This window comes from Panulirus ornatus, chromosome 50 (assembly GCF_036320965.1).
Source record: "Panulirus ornatus isolate Po-2019 chromosome 50, ASM3632096v1, whole genome shotgun sequence".
NCBI lineage: Eukaryota > Metazoa > Arthropoda > Malacostraca > Decapoda > Palinuridae > Panulirus > Panulirus ornatus.
Window position 1 is genome coordinate 24,459,154 of NC_092273.1, and position 24,931 is coordinate 24,484,084.

Consider the following 24,931-nt stretch of genomic DNA (forward strand, 5'->3'; position numbering starts at 1 on the left):
GATTGGCTTAATCACCCCTTCTCTTTGTGGTCAAGGAAGCCACCTCCCTTCCATTTTCAGATCGATTTGTGATCCATCCTTCCAACCACTTAGTATCTATCAATAACTAACTGACTACCCATCCACCCTTCACTCCCACTCGTGCAAGCAATGGAAGCAAAAACTTTAAAGAAATTCTCTCATAAGCTCTGACAGTATATCTGACTCTCACATAATACACTTTAGATCGGTAAATATCCAAGCATTCACAAATATCTTCAACCGATGCTCTTGGTTACATAACTAAATCCTTAACATCTGAAAACTTGCCAGCGTAACACTAGTCCCAAAAATAATTCCAAACCATCCGCCCTTCTATCTTCTTCCTACCGCTCTATATCACTAATGTCTTCCATATTCATCCTCTATGGAGAACTGATTCACCAAAGACCCAAGAAAACATACCCTAACCTCCACAACTTTGGCTTTAGACTCAACCACTCCAACACCACACACAACACACACACCCCACACAACATGTCCTTGATGGCTTCACTCAGACGCTGCCCCCATCCCGCACAATACGAGTGGCCATGGACAACAGCAAAGCATTTGACACTGTCCCACGTCACATCCTCACACAAACGATACTTGACGACACCTTCCACACCAAAGACAGAGAGCGATTGGCAAGCTTCATAGCCGACCTTTGTGCCAGAGCCAATCACAATGGCTCCACCTCGAAAAGCCTTAAACTCTATAATGAAGATCCTCAGAGAACGATCCTTTCTCCAATCGTCTTCAGTCTCTTCTTACATCTGTGATCTCCCGTTACCTCCAGCAAACCACAGGGAGAACTTATCATACGCAGACGTCCTCACAACCACATCACAACACCTTGACACCACAGTACCGACAACAATAATGCAGCACTACATTAAACACTTGGACTCGCCCAGACTGGATCATCTGTATCTCCATAGAAGTCTTCTGTCACTCTCTCAGCCCCAGATAGACACGACTACACAACAATGTCCAGTCACCTTGTATGGACAATCACTCTCACTGAACAAAACATCAACAAGATATACATACATGACATTCCTTCCCCAAGCAAGACTCAATATAAGAGCAACAGACAAACAAAATGCCCTTAGATTTCTCAATGATAATTGATATGGACAAAACAAACAATTCATCCGCTCCAGACTAAACTACGCCTCACCTACCTGGTCATTCACTCTCTCAACAGCAAATGTTTCAAAACTGCAAACCACACAAAATAGAACACTCAGACCACTCACTGGTTACATGACAACCATAAACACTCATCATCTACACACTAACACAAAGATTCTCCCAATTTAATCCCATCTCAACGTGTTTGGCATCCAGTTCGTTATAGCAGCATTAGAACCCTCTCACCAGCACCATGCCATGACGAACCACCAAACCCTCAAGACGAAATAGAAAGCTTACCCCCTGACTCACACTTCAATAACCTCTGCTCACAGATCCCCCAACATCTACAACGAATATAAAACTGACAAAACACGCACACACTGAAATAACACAACAAGCAATAAGCCACCGACCTCCCGACCCACTCTTAAACTCCACCCCAACCAGAGAAGCAGCACACACTTCAGAAACCACACTTCCCAGACAAACACGAGTCACACTTTCCCATCTATTCTCTAGATATTACCCATCACTGCAACACTATAGACACCGATTTAGCAAGTTCCAGGAGGTATATATACAAACTAATCATTGATTTAGATGTCTCTTTACCACCCATCTCTTGTGTGACTTTCCTCATCCATTCATCTTTCGTGATACGATATAGATTAACGTGCACTTGCGTGTATTTCCTCGAGAATGTGTATTTAGTATATTGTACACAGACGTCTGATGGCGGACTGCGAAGCTTGGACTCTCCTCGCCTGACGGTGGATGAAGAAGGGACCCTCTGGTTCAGCTACGTCATCCCCGAGGACGCTTCCGAAGACGCCCTCTACGCCTGCGCAGCGTCATCGGCCACCAGGTGAGTGCGCAATGCTCCCTCCCTCCTCTTCCTCTCTGCGCAGCCTCCGTCTCTGTGTCTCTGAGCTGCGTATCACATATTTCTTCATCATTAAGGCATTGTCGGGATGTTGATCAATGTCTTTATCCTTATCTGATTTAGCTAATAAGTTAATCTAGCCTGATTCATTATCAACTCAGTAGCTTTACGTATGTAATTAATACATTATATTTAGCTAATTACAGCATTCTATGTCTATTGCATAATATGTTGTACTGTATTACGAAGTTGGAGTCTCAAAGATAAGAAGATTACAGCTTAAGTGATCAATTGACTAATCAATTTAGTAGAAGTGATTAATGTTCGTGTCAGAAACACTGATACCTTTAAGGAAAGGCAACGAGTGTGCGAACTGGATGCATTTAAAAAGATATTTCTATAAAATACGGGATAGAAAAGTGGAATTGGTACGCAGGCTTGGTTGTACGGGAGCAATTAGTGAATATAAATGACACATAAATTAACCACAGTGAGATAATAATGATGTTTGAGGCGTGGTAAGGACTGAACACCTACATGCCATATGGGGGGTGACGTATAGTATTTGCAATATGGTGGGATATGAGAAAAAGTGCTCGATTTCGGGTCAAACGTATTACATGTGGTTAAGAGTCCAAGATGTGAGTCTAGGGCGTGGAAACACTGGGAAAAAAGGAGTATATGAGATGAGAGGCCACAGCTCTGGAGACGAGAGGTGTTGTGTATGTGATGCAGGAGTAGAGTGTGGACACTTGTGTACAATATGGGAAAGAAAATGGTATAATAAAAGGATAGGATGGTATATATATATATATATATATATATATATATATATATATATATATATATATATATATATATATATATATATATATATCATCCCTGGGGATTGGGGAGAAAGAATACTTCCCACGTATTCCTTGCGTGTCGTAGAAGGCGACTAAAAGAGGAGGGAGCGGGGGGCTGGATATCCTCCCCTCTCGTTTTTTACTATTCCAAAAAAAGGAAGAGAGAAGGGCGCCAAGTGAGGATATTCTCTCAAAGACTCAGTCTTCTGTTCTTAACGCTACCTCGCAAATGCGGGAGATGGCGACTGTGCGTGAATATATATATATATATATATATATATATATATATATATATATATATATATATATATATATTATCCTGGGGATAGGGGAGAAAGAATACTTCCCACGTATTCCCTGCGTGTCGTAGAAGGCGACTAAAAGGGGAGGGAGCGGGGGGCTGGAAATCCTCCCCTCTCATTATTTTTTTTTTAATTTTCCAAAAGAAGGAACAGAGAAGGGGGCCAGGTGAGGATATTCCTCCTAAGGCCCAGTCCTCTGTTCTTAACGCTACCTCGCTAACGCGGGAAATGGCGAATAGAATAGAATAGAAATAGAATAGAAAAGAATAGAATGCATATATATATATATATATATATATATATATATATATATATATATCCCTGGGGATAGGGGATTAAGAATACTTCCCACGTATTCCCTGCGTGTCGTAGAAGGCGACTAAAAGGGGAGGGAGCGGGGGGCTGGAAATCCTCCCCTCTCGTTTTTTTTTTTTTTTTTTTTTTTCCAAAAGAAGGAACAGAGGGGGCCAGTTGAGGATATTCCAAAAAAGGCCCAGTCCTCTGTTCTTAGCGCTACCTCGCTAACGCGGGAAATGGCGAATAGTTTAAAAGAAAGAAAGAAGATATATATATATATATATATATATATATATATATATATATATATATATATATATATATATATATATATATATATATATATATAGATTTGGAAGACATTAGTACACAGGATAGCGTGAATTTGGCCTTAATTTAAAGACAAATTCAGAGACATGAATGGAAAACCTGGTGTTGCTATAAGGCTCCGGTACATCAGGGGTGAGCAGGGAGCACCTGTGTATCATTAGACTCCGGCAGGGAGGCGAGCGGGAGACGGGCGAAGCTATAAGACTTGAAGACCACTTGGGGAGGAGTTGTGGGGAGACATCGGGGATGAGTGGGGCATTATAGAGGTTGTGGGGGAGACATCGGGGATGAGTGGGGCATTATAGAGGTTGTGGGGGAGACATCGCAGACGAACGGGGCATTATAGTTGTGGGGGAGACATCACAGATGAGTGGGGCATTATAGAGGTTGTGGGGGAGACATCGCAGACGAACGGGGCATTATAGTTGTGGGGGAGACATCACAGATGAGTGGGGCATTATAGAGGTTGTGGGGGAGACATCGCAGACGAACGGGGCATTATAGTTGTGGGGGAGACATCACAGACGAGTGGAGCATTATAGAGGTTGTGGGGGAGACATCACAGACGAACGGGGCATTATAGAGGTTGTGGGGGAGACATCGGATGAGTGGGGCATTATAGGGGTTGTGGGGGAGACATCACAGACGAACGGGGCATTATAGAGGTTGTGGGGGAGACATCACAAACGAGCGGAGCATTATACCATAGCGAACTGGACGAGTGATGGTTGTTGACGATGGTTTCCGACAGTGATCGCCAGATGTTCCTGGTGGAGGACGAAGAAGGTCAGCTGACGATGGTGGAGGAGGAGCCAGCCAGTAGCCCAGTCACCAGCATCAGCTTGCCGTAGGCATTGTCTTCCTGCTGGCATGTGTGTGTGTGTGTGTTGGTCTGTCTTACTCTCGTCTCTATCCTCCGTGTGTGTGTGTGTGTGTGTGTGTGTGTGTGTGTTGGTCTGTCTTACTCTCGTCTCTATCCTCCGTGTGTGTGTGTGTTGGTCTGTCTTACTCTCGTCTCTATCATCCGTGTGTGTGTGTGTGTGTGTGTGTGTGTGTGTGTGTGTGTGTGTGTGTGTATGTGTGTGTGTGTGTATGTGTGTGTGTATGTGTGTGTATGTGTGTGTGTGTGTGTGTGTGTGTGTGTGTGTGTGTGTGTGTGTGTGTGTGACGTCATCACTACGTGTTCTTGCATATAATTAATGTATAGAAATGTATGTGATGTCATTATATTTCATAAATGAACCTTCGAGTCGAACGAACGTTGCTCCTTACGATTGTGTCCTTATGATTCTGTCCTTATGATTGTGTCCTTATGATTGTGTCCTTATGATTGTGTCCTTATGATTGTGTCCTTATGATTGTGTCCTTATGACTGTGTCCTTATGATTGTGTCCTTATGATTGTGTCCTTATGATTGTGTCCTTATGATTGTGTCCTTATGATTGTGTCCTTATGATTGTGTCCTTATGATTGTGTCCTTATGATTGCGTCCTTATGATTGTGTCCTTATGATTGTGATCTTATGATTGTGTCCTTATGATTATGTCCTTATGATTATGTCCTTATGATTGTGTTCCTTATGATGGTGTCCTTATGATTGTGTCCTTATGATTGTGTCCTTATGATTGTGTCCCTCTGACTGTGTCCTTATGATTGTGTCCTTATGATTGTGTCCTTATGATTGTGTCCTTATGATTGTGTCCTTATGATTGTGTCCTTATGATTGTGTCCTTATGATTGTGTTCTTATGATTGTGTCCTTATGATTGTGTCCTTATGATTGTGTCCTTATGATTGCGTCCTTATGATTCTGTCCTTATGATTGTGATCTTATGATTGTGTCCTTATGATTATGTCCTTATGATTATGTCCTTATGATTGTGTCCTTATGATTGTGTCCTTATGATTGTGTCCTTATGATTGTGTCCTTATGATTGTGTCCCTCTGACTGTGTCCTTATGATTGTGTCCTTATGATTGTGTCCTTATGATTGTGTCCTTATGATTGTGTCCTTATGATTGTGTCCTTATGATTGTGTCCTTATGACTGTGGTCCTTATGATTGTGTCCTTATGATTGTGTCCTTATGATTGTGTCCTTATGATTGTGTCCTTATGATTGTGTCCTTATGATTGTGTCCTTATGATTGTGTCCTTATGACTGTGTCCTATGATTGTGTCCTTATGATTGTGTCCTTTATGATTGTGTCCTTATGATTGTGTCCCTTATGATTGTGTCCTTATGATTGTGTCCTTATGATTGTGTCCTTATGATTGTGTCCTTATGATTGTGTCCTTATGATTGTGTCCTTATGATTGTGTCCTTATGATTGTGTCCTTATGATTGTGTCCTTATGATTGTGTCCTTATGATTGTGTCCTTATGATTGTGTCCTTATGATTGTGTCCTTATGATTGTGTCCTTATGATTGTGTCCTTATGATTGTGTCCTTATGATTGTGTCCTTATGATTGTGTCCCTTATGATTGTGTCCTTATGATTGTGTCCTTATGATTGTGTCCTTATGATTGTGTCCTTATGATTGTGTCCTTATGATTGTGTCCTTATGACTGTGTCCTTATGATTGTGTCCTTATGATTGTGTCCTTATGATTGTGTCCTTATGATTGTGTCCTTATGATTGTGTCCTTATGATTGTGTCCTTATGATTGTGTCCTTATGATTGTGTCCTTATGATTGTGTCCTTATGATTGTGTCCTTATGATTGTGTCCTTATGATTGTGTCCTTATGACTGTGTCCTTATGACTGTGTCCTTATGATTGTGTCCTTATGATTGTGTCCTTATGATTGTGTCCTTATGACTGTGTCCTTATGATTGTGTCCTTATGATTGTGTCCTTATGATTGTGTCCTTATGATTGTGTCCTTATGATTGTGTCCTTATGATTGTGTCCTTATGATTGTGTCCTTATGATTGTGTCCTTATGATTGTGTCCTTATGATTGTGTCCTTATGATTGTGTCCTTATGATTGTGTCCTTATGATTGTGTCCTTATGATTGTGTCCTTATGATTGTGTCCTTATGATTGTGTCCTTATGATTGTGTCCTTATGATTGTGTCCTTATGATTGTGTCCTTATGATTGTGTCCTTATGATTGTGTCTTATGATTGTGTCCTTATGATTGTGTCCTTATGATTGTGTCCTTATGATTGTGTCCTTATGATTGTGTCCTTATGATTGTGTCCTTATGATTGTGTCCTTATGATTGTGTCCTTATGATTGTGTCCTTATGATTGTGTCCTTATGATTGTGTCCTTATGATTGTGTCCTTATGATTGTGTCCTTATGATTGTGTCCTTATGATTGTGTCCTTATGATTGTGTCCTTATGATTGTGTCCTTATGATTGTGTCCTTATGATTGTGTCCTTATGATTGTGTCCTTATGATTGTGTCCTTATGATTGTGTCCTTATGATTGTGTCCTTATGATTGTGTCCTTATGATTGTGTCCTTATGATTGTGTCCTTATGATTGTGTCCTTATGATTGTGTCCTTATGATTGTGTCCTTATGATTGTGTCCTTATGATTGTGTCCTTATGATTGTGTCCTTATGATTGTGTCCTTATGACTGTGTCCTTATGATTGTGTCCTTATGATTGTGTCCTTATGATTGTGTCCTTATGATTGTGTCCTTATGATTGTGTCCTTATGATTGTGTCCTTATGATTGTGTCCTTATGATTGTGTCCTTATGATTGTGTCCTTATGATTGTGTCCTTATGATTGTGTCCTTATGATTGTGTCCTTATGATTGTGTCCTTATGATTGTGTCCTTATGATTGTGTCCTTATGATTGTGTCCTTATGATTGTGTCCTTATGATTGTGTCCTTATGATTGTGTCCTTATGATTGTGTCCTTATGATTGTGTCCTTATGATTGTGTCCTTATGATTGTGTCCTTATGATTGTGTCCTTATGATTGTGTCCTTATGATTGTGTCCTTATGATTGTGTCCTTATGATTGTGTCCTTATGATTGTGTCCTTCTGACTGTGTCCTTATGATTGTGTCCTTATGATTGTGTCCTTATGATTGTGTCCTTATGATTGTGTCCTTATGATTGTGACATTTTGATTGTGTCCTTCTGACTGTGTCCTCTGTCTGTCCATATGTGCTCCTTCTGAATGTGGTCTTATGACTGTGTCCTATGACTGCTGTCCTTATGATTGGTGTCATTATGACTGTAGTCCTTATGATTGTGTCCTTATGACTGGTGTCCATATGCACTGTAGTCCTTATGATGTGTCCTTATGATTGTGTCCTTATGATTTGTGTCCTTATGACTGTGTCCTTATGACTAGTGTTCTTATGATTGTGCTCCCTTATGACTGTGTCCTTCGTACTGTGTCCCTTATGACTGTGTCCTATATGATTGTGTCCTTATGATTGTGTCCTTATGATTGTGTCCTTATGACAGTGTCCTCTAATGAGCCCTGATGTGTCCTTATGACTTGTGTCCTTATGATTTGTGTCCTTATGATTGTGTCCTTCTATGAATTGTGTCCTTATGATTGCTGTCCTATGACTGTGTCCTTATGATTGTGTCCTTCACGATTGTCCTGTCCTCTATGATTGAGTCCTTACGATTGTGTCCTATATTGACTGTCCTTATGATTGTGTCCTATGATTGTGTCCTACTGAATGTGTCTTATGATTGTGTCCTTATGACTGTGTCCTTATGATTGTGTCCTTATGATTGTGTCCTTATGATTGTGTCCTTATGATTGTGTCCTTCTGACTGTGTCCTTATGATTGTGTCCTTATGATTGTGTCCTTATGATTGTGTCCTTATGATTGTGTCCTTCTGACTGTGTCCTTATGATTGTGTCCTTATGATTGTGTCCTTATGATTGTGTCCTTATGATTGTGTCCTTATGATTGTGTCCTTATGACTGTGTCCTTATGATTGTGTCCTTATGATTGTGTCCTTATGATTGTGTCCTTATGATTGTGTCCTTCTGACTGTGTCCTTATGATTGTGTCCTATGATTGTGTCCTTATGATTGTGTCCTATGATTCCTTATGATTGTGTCCTTCTGACTGTGTCCTTATGATTGTGTCCTTATGATTGTGTCCTATGATTGTGTCCTTATGATTGTGTCCTTATATTGTGTCCCTTATGATTGTGTCCTTATGATTGTGTCCTTATGATTGTGTCCTTATATTGTTCCGTCTGACTGTGTCCTTATGATTGTGTCCTTATGATTGTGTCCTTATGATTGTGTCCTTATGATTGTGTCCTTCTGACTGTGTCCTTATGATTGTGTCCTTATGATTGTGTCCTTATGATTGTGTCCTTATGATTGTGTCCTTATGGTTGTTTCCTTATGATTGTGTCCTTATGATTGTGTCCTTACGATTGTGTCCTTATGATTGTGTCCTTATGATTGTGTTCTTATGATTGTGTCCTTATGATTGTGTCCTTACGATTGTGGCCTTATGTTTGTGTCCTTATGATTGTGTCCTTATGATTGTGTCCTTATGATTGTGTCCTTACGATTGTGTCCTTATGATTGTGTCCTTATGATTGTGTCCTTATGACTGTGTCCTTATGATTGTGTCCTTATGATTGTGTCCTTATGATTGTGTCCTTATGACTGTGTCCTTATGATTGTGTCCTTATGATTGTGTCCTTATGATTGTGTCCTTATGACTGTGTCCTTATGATTGTGTCCTTATGACTCTGTCCTTATGATTGTGTCCTTATGATTGTGTCCTTATGATTGTGTCCCTATGACTGTGTCCTTATGATTGTGTCCTTATGATTTTGTCCTTATGATTGTGTCCTTATGATTGTGTCCTTATGACTGTGTCCTTGTTCCTCTTTTGGCTGTGTCGCATATGTGCATACCTTCCATGTGTCTAACCAGGCGTTGCTTTCCAGGCCCTGTGTCTGGCGTGTGTGAGTACCTAACCTAACCTAACCTAACCTAACCTAACCTAACCTAACCTGGTGGTGAAGACTTACCACCTCCTGCTGAACAGGTTGTACAGTACATCCCCTTAGTTCAGTACATGTACTCAGTTGTACTTGGGTGGAACTAACATGCGTCGAGTGTGGCCCAGCTCATGACAAGGCGCCCCCCCTTTTCGACCTCTCTTCTGAGAAGGACTAACCAGCGCACTGACCTAACAACCCCCTCGTAGTGGTAGTTTCTGTACTAGACACATAAGAGGATTGTTAAACGAGACATTCGTCTAACGTATTCATCGTTAGACGATGAACGAGACTGTGTTCTCGCTTGCAAGTGAAGATCTGTTGAAGGACGAGGTTGTTCGACATTCACAAGGTAAACGAACTCATGCAAAAGGAGGCACTGAAGTGAGTGAGTGAGTGAAGAGGAGGAGGGTTGACACTCCCTCTGTGTTTGCAGAGGGAATGAGCAACCACTTGGCAATGGATGTGTGTGTTAAGTTCAAACCTTAGTATGTTAATTATAATGAACACCAGGACAGGTAATTTATCTGGACAGTTGAGAGGAGAGCAGGTATATCAAAGTGATGTTAGTCCATTTCTCCTAATCACAGGTAAGGCAATATACTTTGCAGTAGGAGACATCATCTACTTAAAGTAAGATGCAAATTTTGTGCATATACAGAGTGAGTCTCTTGTTAAACCATAGAATTGAACATTATTTTGATTTATATGCTAATACAGGAGGGGGGAGAGAAGAGGAAGATGTACTACGAAATAGAAATGAGGCGAGTGGGTCACCTGTGAGTACATTTCATGACAGTTGTATTCCACTTCAGTCAGATATGTACAGGAAGTGTGAGAGGCTGGATAAGTGACTCCTTTCTCCATCCACATGTGGAGGCAGGTGTGAGAGTAGCTGAATGAGGGGGGGGGGATATGAGTTGTACACCACATTCAGTGGAGTGGAGTGGAGTGGAGTGGAGCGGAGTGGGGTGGAGAATCTGTCTTGGCAAGTCATTAGGTGAGTGTAAGTGTACTACAGAGAAGACACACTTGGCCAGGTGTATATGTCGTCGAGTGTATGAAAGGACAACAGACAAGGCCCTTTTGACCAGAGGTATATATATGTGTGTTGGGTGTAGACAAACTACACATATACTGGGCCAGGTGTCCATATCCAACTGATGTGTCATGTGTATTTACCTATACACACACACACACACACACATATATATATATATATATATATATATATATATATATATATATATATATATATATATATATATATATATATATATATATATAAAACCCACCACAGATACTCGCTCGCCTCTTAGGTCATACTATTTTAAGAATTCCTTTTATTCATCATATCCATCTATTCGTCTAAGGTGGTCTAGGAAGGGGATTGGGACTAATGGAGAACATTGTACATTTCAGTTTATATATATATACATTTTTGGTTCTGCTATAATGTTTGGCGTTGTGGTTCCAGGGACCAAAATATATACATCATCGACTTGCTTGGGAGGTAGGACATGTATATGTTTGTGCTTGGTAGTCGATAGGAGAGCGAGTTGGGGCTTGCTGAGGGAAGGCGTGTGTCTGTAGCCAAGGCGCTTTTTCGTGAAGGTCTAAGAGAAATGTATATATATATATATATATATATATATATATATATATATATATATATATATATATATATATATATATATAGAAGAAAGAATACTTCCCACGTATTCCCTGCGTGTCGTAGAAGGCGACTAAAAGGGAAGGGAGCGGGTGGCTGGAAATCCTCCCCTCTCATTTTTTTTCTTAATTTTCCAAAAGAAGGAACAGAGAAGGGGGCCAGGTGAGGATATTCCCTCAAAGGCCCAGTCCTCTGTTCTTAACGCTACCTCGCTAACGCGGGAAATGGCGGATAGTTTGAAAAAAAGAAAAAAAGAATATATGAATATATATATGAATATATATATGAATAATATATATATATATATATATATATATATATATATATATATATATATATATATATATATATATATATATATATATATAAACTAACTCTGTCCACTTCTCAATAACTCAGCCTAATTAGCTGTTAGATATGTATACACACTAGAGACTAAGTATATGCATGATTAAACCAACACACACACACACACACACACACACACACACACACACACACACACACACACACACACACACATACACATCTTTAACATTCTTTTGTCTCTGATATATATATATACCAATGTACATATATATACACTTGTTTATGGGGAATTTAGATGAGTTAGAAGTGGTTAGAGCACTTGGCGTGTGTACTGCAGTATTAGTCGTAAACTGAACTTGAGTTTGGCGTTCTTATAAGTGAGTGAGTTCTATTTGGCTTTTGTAAGTGAGTTCTTGTAGCTCCTTATTGATCTGTCTGCTGCCGTTAAACACACACACACACACACACACACACACACACACACACACACACAAAGTTCCTTCAAAAAAAAGAGGAAAATGGAGTGTGAAGAAACACAATTTTGCGCTAGTGATTCTTTCACGGCTGACGCACGAAACTCTCTCCATCTCGCTAAATTTAACAGCCGTCAACCCCCCCCCCCACCCTCCTTTATTTTCCCCCATTTTTTTAATACTTTCATTGACTGTGATCATCCCCATTTTCTCTATAGTCTTTATCTCTGATCAGAGAGTCCAGCTCATCCCAATAGCGCTCTTCACACATACATTTAAGAAATGAGAATTTCACTTTTCTTTCCATAGAATTCACACGCGTGTCTTCGAGTCTTATGGAATTGAGAAAGCAAAATAAAAGGGTCTCCCTTCCCCCCCCCCAAAAAAAAGAAAACGCCATCGGGTTCTTTTTTGGGATAGCTCTGTCCCTTATCTGGGTCTATCTATGTTCCTAGGACGATAAGTATAGAAATCTCTGGTCTTCTGTCTCTTACGTGGCATAGTGATTAGCCTGGCAGACAATCAGTCACTGGATAGGGGTGAGGGTGGAGGCTAATGGACCCACAGTCAACCCAGCTCTTCATCCTCCTCCCCTCACGGCTGGTCGATAAATGGGCTGCTTGGTTGAAGATGGTGTTAACCAGTTTATTGACTTTTGAATCGTAGGATGTCGGGGTAAATTGGCCCACAGTCAACCCAGCTCTTCATCCTCCTCCCCTCACGGCTGGTCGATAAATGGGCTGCTTGGTTGAAAATGGTGTTAACCAGTTTATTGACTTTTAGGTCGTAGGATAATCATTCATATATTATCCTCACGCGAGGTGACTATGTTCCATAGAATTCTTTCTGTGTATCAGCAGTCATAGCGCAATGTCCTTTCACCCTGGCGGAGCTGCAGTCAAAACCCTCAGAGAAGTTAATGAAGTTGATTATACCTAATTATATGTGATTAACTAGAGGATCTAATTGCATTTATTTGAGAGCCGATAGATGGAGGTCGATCAATAGATAGCCACAATATCAACAAAGCGAACGGAATCCATTGCATTGATTTAAAGATATTACCTAAAAAAAAAGGTTGTTTAGGGCATAGCCTTAAATCTTAAAGTCTTTTTTCAGTGGACCACTGGTGTTGGTGCATTCCCTTAAAGTCTTCTTCAGTGGATCACTGGCGTTGGAGCATTACATTTAAGTCTTCTTCAGTGGTCCACTGGTGTTGGTGCATTGCCTTGAAGTCTTCAGTGGACCACTGGTGTTGGTGCATTGCCTTGAAGTCTTCTTCAGTGGACCACTGGTGTTGGTGCATTGCCTTGAAGTCTTCTTCAGTGAACCACTGGTGTTGGTGCATTGCCTTGAAGTCTTCAGTGGTCCACTGGTGTCGGGGCATTACATTAAAGTCTTCTTCAGTGGTCCACTGGTGTTGGTGCATTGCCTTAAAGTCTTCTTCAGTGGTCCACTGGTGTTGGTGCATTGCCTTGAAGTCTTCTTCAGTGGACCACTGGTGTTGGTGCATTGCCTTAAAGTCTTCTTCAGTGGATCACTGGCGTTGGAGCATTACATTTAAGTCTTCTTCAGTGGTCCACTGGTGTTGGTGCATTGCCTTGAAGTCTTCAGTGGACCACTGGTGTTGGTGCATTGCCTTGAAGTCTTCTTCAGTGGACCACTGGTGTTGGTGCATTGCCTTGAAGTCTTCTTCAGTGAACCACTGGTGTTGGTGCATTGCCTTGAAGTCTTCAGTGGTCCACTGGTGTCGGGGCATTACATTAAAGTCTTCTTCAGTGGTCCACTGGTGTTGGTGCATTGCCTTAAAGTCTTCTTCAGTGGTCCACTGGTGTTGGTGCATTGCCTTGAAGTCTTCTTCAGTGGACCACTGGTGTTGGTGCATTGCCTTAAAGTCTTCTTCAGTGGTCCACTGGTGTTGGAGCATTACATTTAAGTCTTCTTCAGTGGTCCACTGGTGTCGGGGCATTGCCTTAAAGTCTTCTTCAGTGGACCACTGGTGTTGGCGCATTGTCTTAAAGTCTTCTTCAGTGGTCCACTGGCGTTGGAGCATTACATTTAAGTCTTCTTCAGTGGTCCACTGGTGTCGGGGCATTGCCTTAAAGTCTTCTTCAGTGGACCACACTGGTGTTGGAGTATTGCCTTAAAGTCTTCTTCAGTGGTCCACTGGTGTTGGTCTACTGCCTTAAAGTTTTCTTTAGTGGTCCACTGGTGTTGGGGCATTGCCTTAGTCTTCTTCAGTGGACCACTGGTGTTGGGGCATTACATCAAGGTCTTCTCCAGTGGTCCACTGGTGTTGGAGCATTACATTTAAGTCTTCGTTAGTGGACCACTGGTGTTGGTGCATTGCCTTAGTCTTCTTCAGTGGACCACTGGTGTTGGTGCATTGCCTTAAAGTCTTCTTCAGTGGATCACTGGTTTGGGCATTACATTAAAGTCTCCTTCAGTGGTCCACTGTAGTTGGGGGCATTGCCTTAAAGTCTTCTTCAGTGGACCATTGGTGTTGGGGCATTACATTAAAGTCTTCTTCAGTGGTCCACTGGTGTTGGTGCATCGCCTTAAAGTCTTCTTCAGTGGTCCACTGGAGTTGGGACATTACATTTAAGTCTTCTTCAGTGGACCACTGATGTTGGGGCATTGCCTCAAAGTCTTCTTCAGTGGACCACTGGCCTTTGGGCATTCCGTTAAAGTCTTCTTCAGTGGTCCACTGGTGTTGGTGCGTTGCCTCAAAGTCTTCTTCAGTGGACCACTGGTGTTGGAGCATTCCGTTAAAGTCTTCTTCAGTGGTCCACTGGTGTTGGGGCATTGCCTTGAAGTCTTCTTCAGTGGTCCACTGGTGTTGGGGCATTGCCTTGAAGTCTTCTTCAGTGGACCACTGGTGTTGGGGCATTCCGTTAAAGTCTTCTTCAGTGGACCACTGGTGTTGGTGTATTGCCTTAGATCTTAAAATCTTCTTCAGTGGTCCACTGATGCACTAGAAGCCTGTAAACACAGAGCCTTATTACATAACGTTACAGAAACCTTGGTATACCTATATCTATATAATATCATATAGCACCATTGTTTCTATAAAAGCTTTACCCTCATATACGTATATCAGTAACCACTTATATACCCATAAATATAACATTTTTGGAGGGTATTCTGGTGTCCAAAATGGACTCATATCATCTCTATAGCCAGACCCCGACCTACCTAAAGTGTGCACACAGTGTTATATAAATAGATCTAGTCTTCCAATATGTTATCTATAACTCTCAAAAGAGTCCTTGTGAGCTTTTTGAGCAGTTCCAGCATTGTTTCCTTCTCAAAAAAAGAGTGAGCATCCTTCGCTTTTGGTAAATATTCTATAAGTTATATCAAAGTCCCAATGTTTTGGACAATATACTAAATACAGTGTACGACAACATCCCATTTTCTGTGGATCTCTTTAAATTCTTCATCGTTTTCCAATAATCGCTTCGTTTTCTATTGTTCTCTTAAATCCCTGATGGCAACAATATGTTCCTCAGACTTGATGTCTCTTTTTAGCTGCATTTTCGAATCTTTGTGAAATTTCGTGGTGTATTTTCTAAATAAACTAGTGCCCCCTTTTATCTAATCCTCTTGATTCAATATATATGAATTAATTGCAACATAGGGCCTATAGTCTTCCTTATATCATATAACACAAGGCTTAAAAGACAAATGGGATGAAGACAGCGTCTCACTCGATTGCATATGATTCGTCTGTCACCACACACACTTTCTCTTCCTCCTCTCCTAAACACATGTATATATCCACTGTACATATTCATACTCACGTGACTAATTGGTACATATGACATATGTGTGTGTGTTCTTTCCCTACTCACATGCAATAGTTAATACCACCAAACGACCCTCTTACTCACCATCTCTTCGCGGAACTAGCCAGGTGGTGATTTGAGCATGAACCGTCTGCTTCAGCTGAAGTAATAGATAGACCCACACTCCAAATCAAAATTACATATCCTTGAATTCCAAACAGTTCTCATGGCATATTGTTATATAAATCTCATGGCGTAAATGAACTACCCTCATCCACTCCCCTTTCTAGTGCGCTAAGTAACCGAGAACCTGCCCCCTCTATTACCAGGACCGAGTATCGCATGGGTAACTGGGTATACCTGAACGTAAGTTACCCTGGAGATGTGGTGACATCCATGCCTGAAACTGCGACGGAACCTACCCTGCAGCACGCCAGCGCCCGGGAGATCATAGCCCTGGAGGGAGATGATGTTAAACTCTTCTGCATCTTTGGTGGCTAGTAAGTTCCTCCTGGTTTGGATCTGGCTAGGGCGCCATGGCTGGTATCTTGATCAACCAAAAGTGGTATGAGGTGATAATATGTGCTAAATGCGCTGTACTCATTGGCTCGAGTGGATGGCTATGATTCACGCAAGGGCCCCATCCTGGTTCGATCACAGGGTGCAGTGGTTTGCCCACAGCCATCCCCCAGCTGTTCATCTTCCCCTGGAGGAGTCCGCGGGTAGATAGAAAACAGATAGATAGGTAAATAGATACATATATCGGTAGACAGGCATAATTAGACATATATAGCCATATATGTAGTTTTATTCTAATGTTTCTTAATTAATTAAGGATGATTTTATATGAAGTTAGTAATGTTGTGGAAGACGTTAGTTGGATAATACAGTTCTGGCGAATAATAAAGTACTTAACCATAGACTGACGAACAAGGTGTTAGCGAACACAGTCCTGGAGAACGCCGCTGTCCTTGACCATATATGTTTCCCTTCTTCCCTTACCCTGCCGTCGCTCTGCACAGCCCAGTGCCGGAGGTTCGCTGGTGGCGGGAGAGTCGCGCCGACGTGGAGAGCGACCAGCTGGACCACCACGGGAAGGTGTTGGTGCTCGAAGACCTCACGGAAGCAGACATGGGCTCATATTACTGCCAGGCCTCCAACGAGGCTGGCGAGAGCGAGACGCAGCAGTTCACCATCTACGTCGAAGGTTTCTGGCCATCTGTCTTGGTAGAGAGAGAGAGAGAGAGAGAGAGAGAGAGAGAGAGAGAGAGAGAGAGAGAGAGAGAGAGAGGGAAGTGTAGGAATTTTAGGAAAAATGTTGCTTATAAACGTGTGGCTGACGTGTGGTAAGCGTAGGGAGAAGGGGGTAGTGGATAGTGGTTTAAGGAAGGCGAATCGCTAGTGAGGGGAGGAATAGGAGGTGTATGAATGGTACTTGCAGGGAAGTAGTGCGAACGATTGGGAGGAGTACACGAGAAACACGTAAGAGATTAGGAGAAGAAAGGCACAGGAGCTGAACGAGAGGATATTTCAAAAGTGAGGTGAAATATTATGGATGATAGGGTGAATTATAAACAGTATGATGTGGGTATTCCGACCATAGTGTCATTTCTTATCGCTTTTAACTGAGTACACCGCTTGTACCCTTCTCGTATCACACACCCTGACATACTAGCAGGACACAATGTCCTTCCTTGCGCAGCTTTCATCATGCCTTATCTTGAAATCACCCGCTGACATCCGCTGCAAGGTCAGCTGTGCTGACCTTGCAGCGGATGTCATCTGGCCTAGGATAGTGTGAACGCCCATGCTTCGATTTCTTTTGCTGTTGGTCGCTTACGTCCCTCCTCCTCCTCCCTCCTCCTCCTTGTCCTCCTCAGCTGCGCCGGAGTTCGTGGTGGAGCCGGAGGTGGTCAACTTACCAGCTGGAGAGGTGGCTGTCTTCAACTGCGAGGCCAGCGGTGACCCGGAGCCAACCATAACTTGGCTACAAAATGGAGAAGCATTGGACACTCACGAAACCACGGTGAGCCAGTCCCCCCATTAAGGCGTTTCCAAAGTCCCCACACTAACGCCACAGTGACTCAGTCCCCATTAGGAGAGTCCAATGTCCCCACATTAACGCCACAGTGACTCAGTCCCCATTAGGAGAGTCCAATGTCCCCACATTAACGCCACAGTGACTCAGTCCCCATTAGGAGAGTCCAATGTCCCCACACTAACGCCACAGTGACCCAGTCCCCATTAGGAGAGTCCAATGTCCCCACACGAAGGCCACAGTGACCCCAGTCCCCAAATTTTATGACAGACACACTTGATTCAAACCTAACCTACCATTACAGGGAATTACCTTACGTACAATGTAATATTACATGCCTTATGATTACATTATATGCTGGACATGGTAACGTTATTACAACTGTCATGTCACATATGTAGTTATAACCACACGTATCATAACCCTGTATTAGGCTTTGAACTTAGGCATTATAACCCTAAGGATCAAGTGCTAGTGCATCGCTATATTCATCATAGCAATCTATATAACATTATGGACCTGTTAGCACTCACTATAGCTGTCTACCTTGTGCTATCACAACTGTTGTATAGCCCCTTCAACACACTCACCACAACACTGTGACGAACACAAACATGATTCAACACACCGGTTGTAACACAATAAACAACAGAACACACAACAGAACACGCCAATTGTACCAATATAAACAACAAAACACACCAGGTGTAATATGATGAGCAACAGAACACACAACAGAACACTCCAGATGTAACACTATGAACAGCGGAACACACTAGCTGTAACAAAATGAACAACAGAACATACCAGCTGTAACAAGATGAACAACAGAACATACAACAGAACACACCAGTGGGAACATTTTAAACAACAGAACACACCAGTTGTAACAAGATGAACAACAGAACACACAACAGAACACACCAGTGGGAACATTTTAAACAACAGAACACACCAGTTGTAACAAGATGAGCAACAGAACACACCAGCTGTAACAAAATGAACAACAGAACACACAACAGAACACACCAGTGGGAACAATTTAAACAACAGAACACACCAGTTGTAAACACGATGAACAATAGAACAAACCAGCTGTAACACGATGCACAACAGAACACACCAGCTGTAACGCGATGAACAACAGATCACACCAGCTGTAACGCGATGAACAACAGAACACACCAGCTGTGACACGATGAACAACAGAACACATCAGCTGTAACACGATGAACAACAGAACAAACCAGCTGTAACACGATGAACAACAGAACACACCAGCTGTAACACGATGAACAACAGAACACACCAGCTGTAACACGATGAACAACAGAACACACCAGCTGTAACACGATGAACAATAGAACACACTAATTGCAACACGATGAACACCAGAACACACCAGCTGTAACACGATGAACAACAGAACACACCAGCTGTAACAAGATGAGCGACAGAACACACCAGCTGTAACACGATGAACAACAGGACAGACCAGCTGTAACACGATGAACAACAGAACACACCAGCTGTAACGCGATGAACTACAGAACACACCCGCTGTAACACGATGAACAACAGAACACACCAGCTGTAACACGATGAACAACAGAACACACCAGTCGTGTTCGTATGAACAACAGACAAACTACCCTTTTAATTAATGTATGTTCGCCTAACAAACAAACACTTTTGACAACTGAGTGTCAATACATCCATGTTTTCAGCCACTGTATACACCTCCATGTATACCTCATACAGTATACCAATGTATACCTCATACAGGGAAAGATATTCAATTAAAAATAGAAATGTAAAAATCTTATATAAAGAAAATGATTTTTACAGGAATAGAGAAATGATTATAATCCTTTTGATCATTATTAATCATATGATAATACTCTATTACTCTCTCAACACGTCTTAAAAAACCATATGATTTTACAAGAACAGAGAAATGATTACAATCCTTAATTTTAATCATTATTAATCTTATGATAACACTCTATTACTCTCTAACCACATCTTAAAAACCATATGATTTTTACAAGAACAGTGAAATGAATCTAATCCTTGATTTTAATCATTATTAATCATATGATAACACTATATTACTCTCTGATCACATCTAAAAAAAACTATGCGATTCTTACAAGAACAGAGAAATGATTACAATCCTTAATTTTAATCATTATTAATCTTATGATACTCTATTACTCTCTAACCACATCTTAAAAACCATATGATTTTTACAAGAACAGAGAAATGAATCTAATCCTTGATTTTAATCATTATTAATCATATGATAACACTATATTACTCTCTAATCACATCTAAAAAAACTATGCGATTTTTACAAGAACAGAGAAATTATTATAATCCTTTTGATCATCATTAATCATATGATAACACTATACTACTCTCTAATCACATCTCAAAAAACCATATGATTTTTACAAGATCAGAGAAATGATTATAATCCTTGTGATCATTATTGATCATATGATAACATTCTATTATTCTCTAATCACATCTTAAAAACCATATGATTTTTGCAAGAGAAATGATTATAATCCTTTTGATCATTATTAATCATATGATAACACTATATTACACTTTAATCACATCTTAGAAAAAAAATATGATTTCTACGAGAGCAGAGAAATGATTATAATCCTTTTGATCATCATTAATCATATGATAACGCTATATTACTCACTAATCACTTTATTTTTATCAAAGATACATTATCTTATTTATTTATATTTATATATTATCTATATTTACTTATACGTAGTAACCCAAGTAACAGTTTCTATGATAGGGTAACCTTATGTTACCCTTGCTGCGCTACATTAAGTAGGAGGGAGATGCAGACTCCTTTGTTCTCTGTTATCCATCATAACTCTCAGACCTTCATCTTAGAGGGCTTGTGTTATCTCTCTCTCTCTCTCTCTCTCTCTCTCTCTCTCTCTCTCTCTCTCTCTCTCTCTCTCTCTCTCTCTCTCTCTCTATCTATCTATCTCTATCTATCTATCTATCTATCTCTATCTCTATCTCTCTCTCCCTCTCATAGATGAACTTTAGGTAATGCAAACATATTATTAATCGCATTTTAATCACACACTTAGAGATGACTGATTAATACGTGTGTGTTGTGTGTGTGTATGTGTGTGTGCGTGTGTTGTGTGTATGTGTGTGTGTGTGTGTGTGTGTTGTGTGTATGTGTATGTGTGTGTGTGTGTGTGTGTGTGTGTGTGTGTGTGGTGTATGTGTGTGTGTTGTGCGTGTGTGTCTGTATGTTTACCCTGGGCAGGTGGTGTTCGACGCGCTGAACTTCAACATGAAAGCGGTCATCGCCTGCAACGCCTCCAACCAGCACGGCTACGTCTACAAGAGCGTCTACCTCAACGTTCTCTGTAAGCTTACCCCACCTCAAGCTTTAGTGTTCTGTGTAAGCTTAGCCCACCTCAAGCTTTATTTAGTGTTCTGTGTAAGCTTAGCCCACCTCAAGCTTTATTTGTTCTCTCTAAGCTTAGCCCACCTCAAGCTTTAGTGTTCTGTGTAAGCTTAGCCCACCTCAAGCTTATTATTGTTCTCTCTAAGCTTAGCCCACCTCAAGCTTTAGTGTTCTGTGTAAGCTTAGCCCACCTCAAGCTTTAGTGTTCTGTGTAAGCTTAGCCCACCTCAAGCTTTATTTGTTCTCTCTAAGCTTAGCCCACCTCAAGCTTTAGTGTTCTGTGTAAGCTTAGCCCACCTCAAGCTTTAGTGTTCAGTGTAAGCTTAGCCCACCTCAAGCTTTATTTGTTCTCTCTAAGCTTAGCCCACCTCAAGCTTTAGTGTTCTGTGTAAGCTTAGCCCACCTCAAGCTTTATTTAGTGTTCTGTGTAAGCTTAGCCCACCTCAAGCTTTATTTGTTCTCTCTAAGCTTAGCCCACCTCAAGCTTTAGTGGTCTGTGTAAGCTTAGCCCACCTCAAGCTTTATTTAGTGTTCTATGTAAGCTTAGCCCACCTCAAGCTTTATTTAATGTTCCATGTAATCTTAGCCCACCTCAAGCTTTATTTAGTGTTCTCTCTAAGCTTAGCCCACCTCAAGCTTTATTATTCTATGTAAGCTTAGCCCACCTCAAGCTTTAGTATTCTATGTAAGCTTAGCCCACCTCAAGCTTTGTTTAATGCTCTATGCAATCTTAGCCCACCTCAAGCTTTATTTAGTGTTCTCTCTAAGCTTAGCCCACCTCAAGCTTTATCTAATGTTCTGTGAAAGCTTAGTCCACGTCAAGCTTTATTTAGTGTTCTATGTAAGCTTAACCTACCTCAAGCTTTAGTGTTCTGTGTAAGCGTAGCCCACCTCAAACTTCATTTAGTGTTCTATGTAAGCTTAGCCCACCTCAAGCTTTATTCAGTGTTCTCTCTAAGCCCACCTCAAGCTTTAGTGTTCTATGTAAGTGTAGCCCACCTCAACTTCATTTAGTGTTCTCTCTAAGCTTAGCCCACCTGAAGCTTTAGTGTTCTATGTAAGCTTAGCCCACCTCAAACTTTAGTGTTCTGTGTAAGCTTAGCCCACCTCAAGCTTTAGTGTTCTTTATAAGCTTAGCCCACCTCAAATTTTAGTATTCTGTGTAAGCTTAGCCCACCTCAAGCTTTAGTGTTCTTTATAAGCTTAGCCCACCTTAAGCTTTAGTGTTCTGTGTAAGCTTAGCCCACCTCAAGCTTTAGTGTTCTTTATAAGCTTAGCCCACCTTAAGCTTTAGTGTTCTGTGTAAGCTCAGCCCACCTCAAGCTTTAGTGTTCTATGTAAGCTTATCCCACGTTAAGCTTTGATTTTCAAGCTTATTCTTCCTCAGTTGCTAATACATCATACATTATTCAACACGTTCACTGTAAGTGTTCACTGAGATGGTAAGCTTAGATGGTAAGCTTAGCCCACCTCAAATTTTAGTATTCTGTGTAAGCTTAGCCCACCTCAAGCTTTAGTGTTCTTTATAAGCTTAGCCCACCTTAAGCTTTAGTGTTCTGTGTAAGCTTAGCCCACCTCAAGCTTTAGTGTTCTTTATAAGCTTAGCCCACCTTAAGCTTTAGTGTTCTGTGTAAGCTCAGCCCACCTCAAGCTTTAGTGTTCTATGTAAGCTTATCCCACGTTAAGCTTTGATTTTCAAGCTTATTCTTCCTCAGTTGCTAATACATCATACATTATTCAACATGTTCACTGTAAGTGTTCACTGAGATGGTAAGATCTTTACATGTTCTTCTGGACAAATATTTTTCCGTTGAATATCTGGGAGGAATATTGTATAAATCTTCTTCGAATATTTTGGGAGGAATATTGTACAAATCTTCTCCGAATATTTTTGAGAAGTATTGTACAAATATTCTCCGAATATTTTGGGATGAATATTGTACAAATCTTTGAATATTTTTGAAAAGTATTGTACAAATCTTTTTCGAATATTTTGGGAATATCGTACAAATCTTCTCCGAATATTTGTGAGGAATATTGTACAAAATTCCGAATATATGTGAGGAATATTGTACAAATCTTCTCTGAACATTTGGGAGGATTATTGCCCTAATCTTCGAATGTTTTTGGAAGAATATTGTCTTAGTCTTCTCTGAATATCTTTGAAGAATATTGCCCTAATCTTCTCCGAATATTTTGCAGGAATGTTGTACAAATCTAACATTTTTGGAGGAACATTGTACAAATCTTCTCCGAATATTTTTGAGGAATGTACTAATCTCTGAATATTTTGGAGGAATATTGCCCTAACCGTCTTCGAATATTTTGGAGAAATATTGTACAAGTCTCAGAATATTTGTTGGCAATATTGTCCTAATCTCCGAATGTTTTTGGAGGAGTATTGTACAAATCTTCTCGAAGATTTTGGAGGAATATTGTCCTAATCTTCTCCATTTTCTATTTAAAAGATCATTGCATTTTGTGTAGCCTGTCCCCCCCCCCCTGAATGTGACGTCATTGTTTACTGTTCTAGGTCTGCCCTCCAATGATATCCATCCTCACCTGGATGTGACGTCATCCCCCTGGATATGACGTCATTGTTCACTCTTCTAGCTCTGCCCTCCAATGATATCCTCCCTGCCCTGGATGTGACGTCATCCCCTGGATATGACGTCATTGTTCACTCTTCTAGCTCTGCCCTCCAATGATATCCTCCCTGCCCTGGATGTGACGTCATCCCTCTGGATGTGACGTCATTGTTCACTCTTCTAGCTCTGCCCTCCAATGATATCCATCCCCCCAAAAAACCTGGATGTGACGTCATCCCTCCCTGGATATGACGTCATTGCTAACTCTTCTAGCTCTGCCCTCCAATGATATCCTCCCTGCCCTGGATGTGACGTCATCCCCCACCTGGACGTGACGTCACTGTTCACTCTTGCAGCTCTGCCTCCTGATTGGGTGACGAAGCCGGAGGACATGGACGTGCTGGAGGGCGAGGCTGCCACCTTGACCTGCGAGGCGTATGGCTCCCCTGACCCCAACATGACCTGGGCCAAGATGGAGGGGGAGGAGAAGCTCCTCCTCCACGACCAGGACGACAGATATGACCTCGACGACAACAAACTCATCATCAAGTTCGTGGGCAGAAATTGTTTGTTTGTGGGCGGAAATGGTTTGTTTGTTTGTTTGTGGGCGGAAATGGTTTGTTTGTTTGTTCGTGGGCGGAAATTGTTTGTATGTTCGTGACGGGAATCGTTTGTTTGTAGTGAATGTCTTTTGTTTGTTTTTGGTAGAATTTTTTTTTTTGTTCGTGGCGGAAATTGTTTGTTCGTGACGGAAATTGTTCATGGGGAAATTGTTTGTTCCTGATGGGAATTGTTTGTTCATAGCGGAAATTGTTTGTTTGCTCGTG

The 24,931-nt window shown here is 41.2% G+C and overlaps 1 protein-coding gene across 1 annotated transcript in view; it reads left to right on the forward strand.

Annotated features, from left to right (window-relative positions):
* LOC139764428 (uncharacterized) overlaps positions 1-24,931 on the forward strand; it is a 203,067-nt gene that overhangs the window by 74,689 nt on the left and 103,447 nt on the right. The window contains exons 8-14 of the mRNA XM_071690980.1: positions 1,887-2,026; positions 4,573-4,668; positions 16,348-16,518; positions 17,041-17,225; positions 17,899-18,044; positions 21,373-21,475; positions 24,461-24,653. Coding sequence (XP_071547081.1) covers positions 1,887-2,026; positions 4,573-4,668; positions 16,348-16,518; positions 17,041-17,225; positions 17,899-18,044; positions 21,373-21,475; positions 24,461-24,653 — 1,034 coding nt within the window. The remainder of the gene's footprint in view (positions 1-1,886; positions 2,027-4,572; positions 4,669-16,347; positions 16,519-17,040; positions 17,226-17,898; positions 18,045-21,372; positions 21,476-24,460; positions 24,654-24,931) is intronic.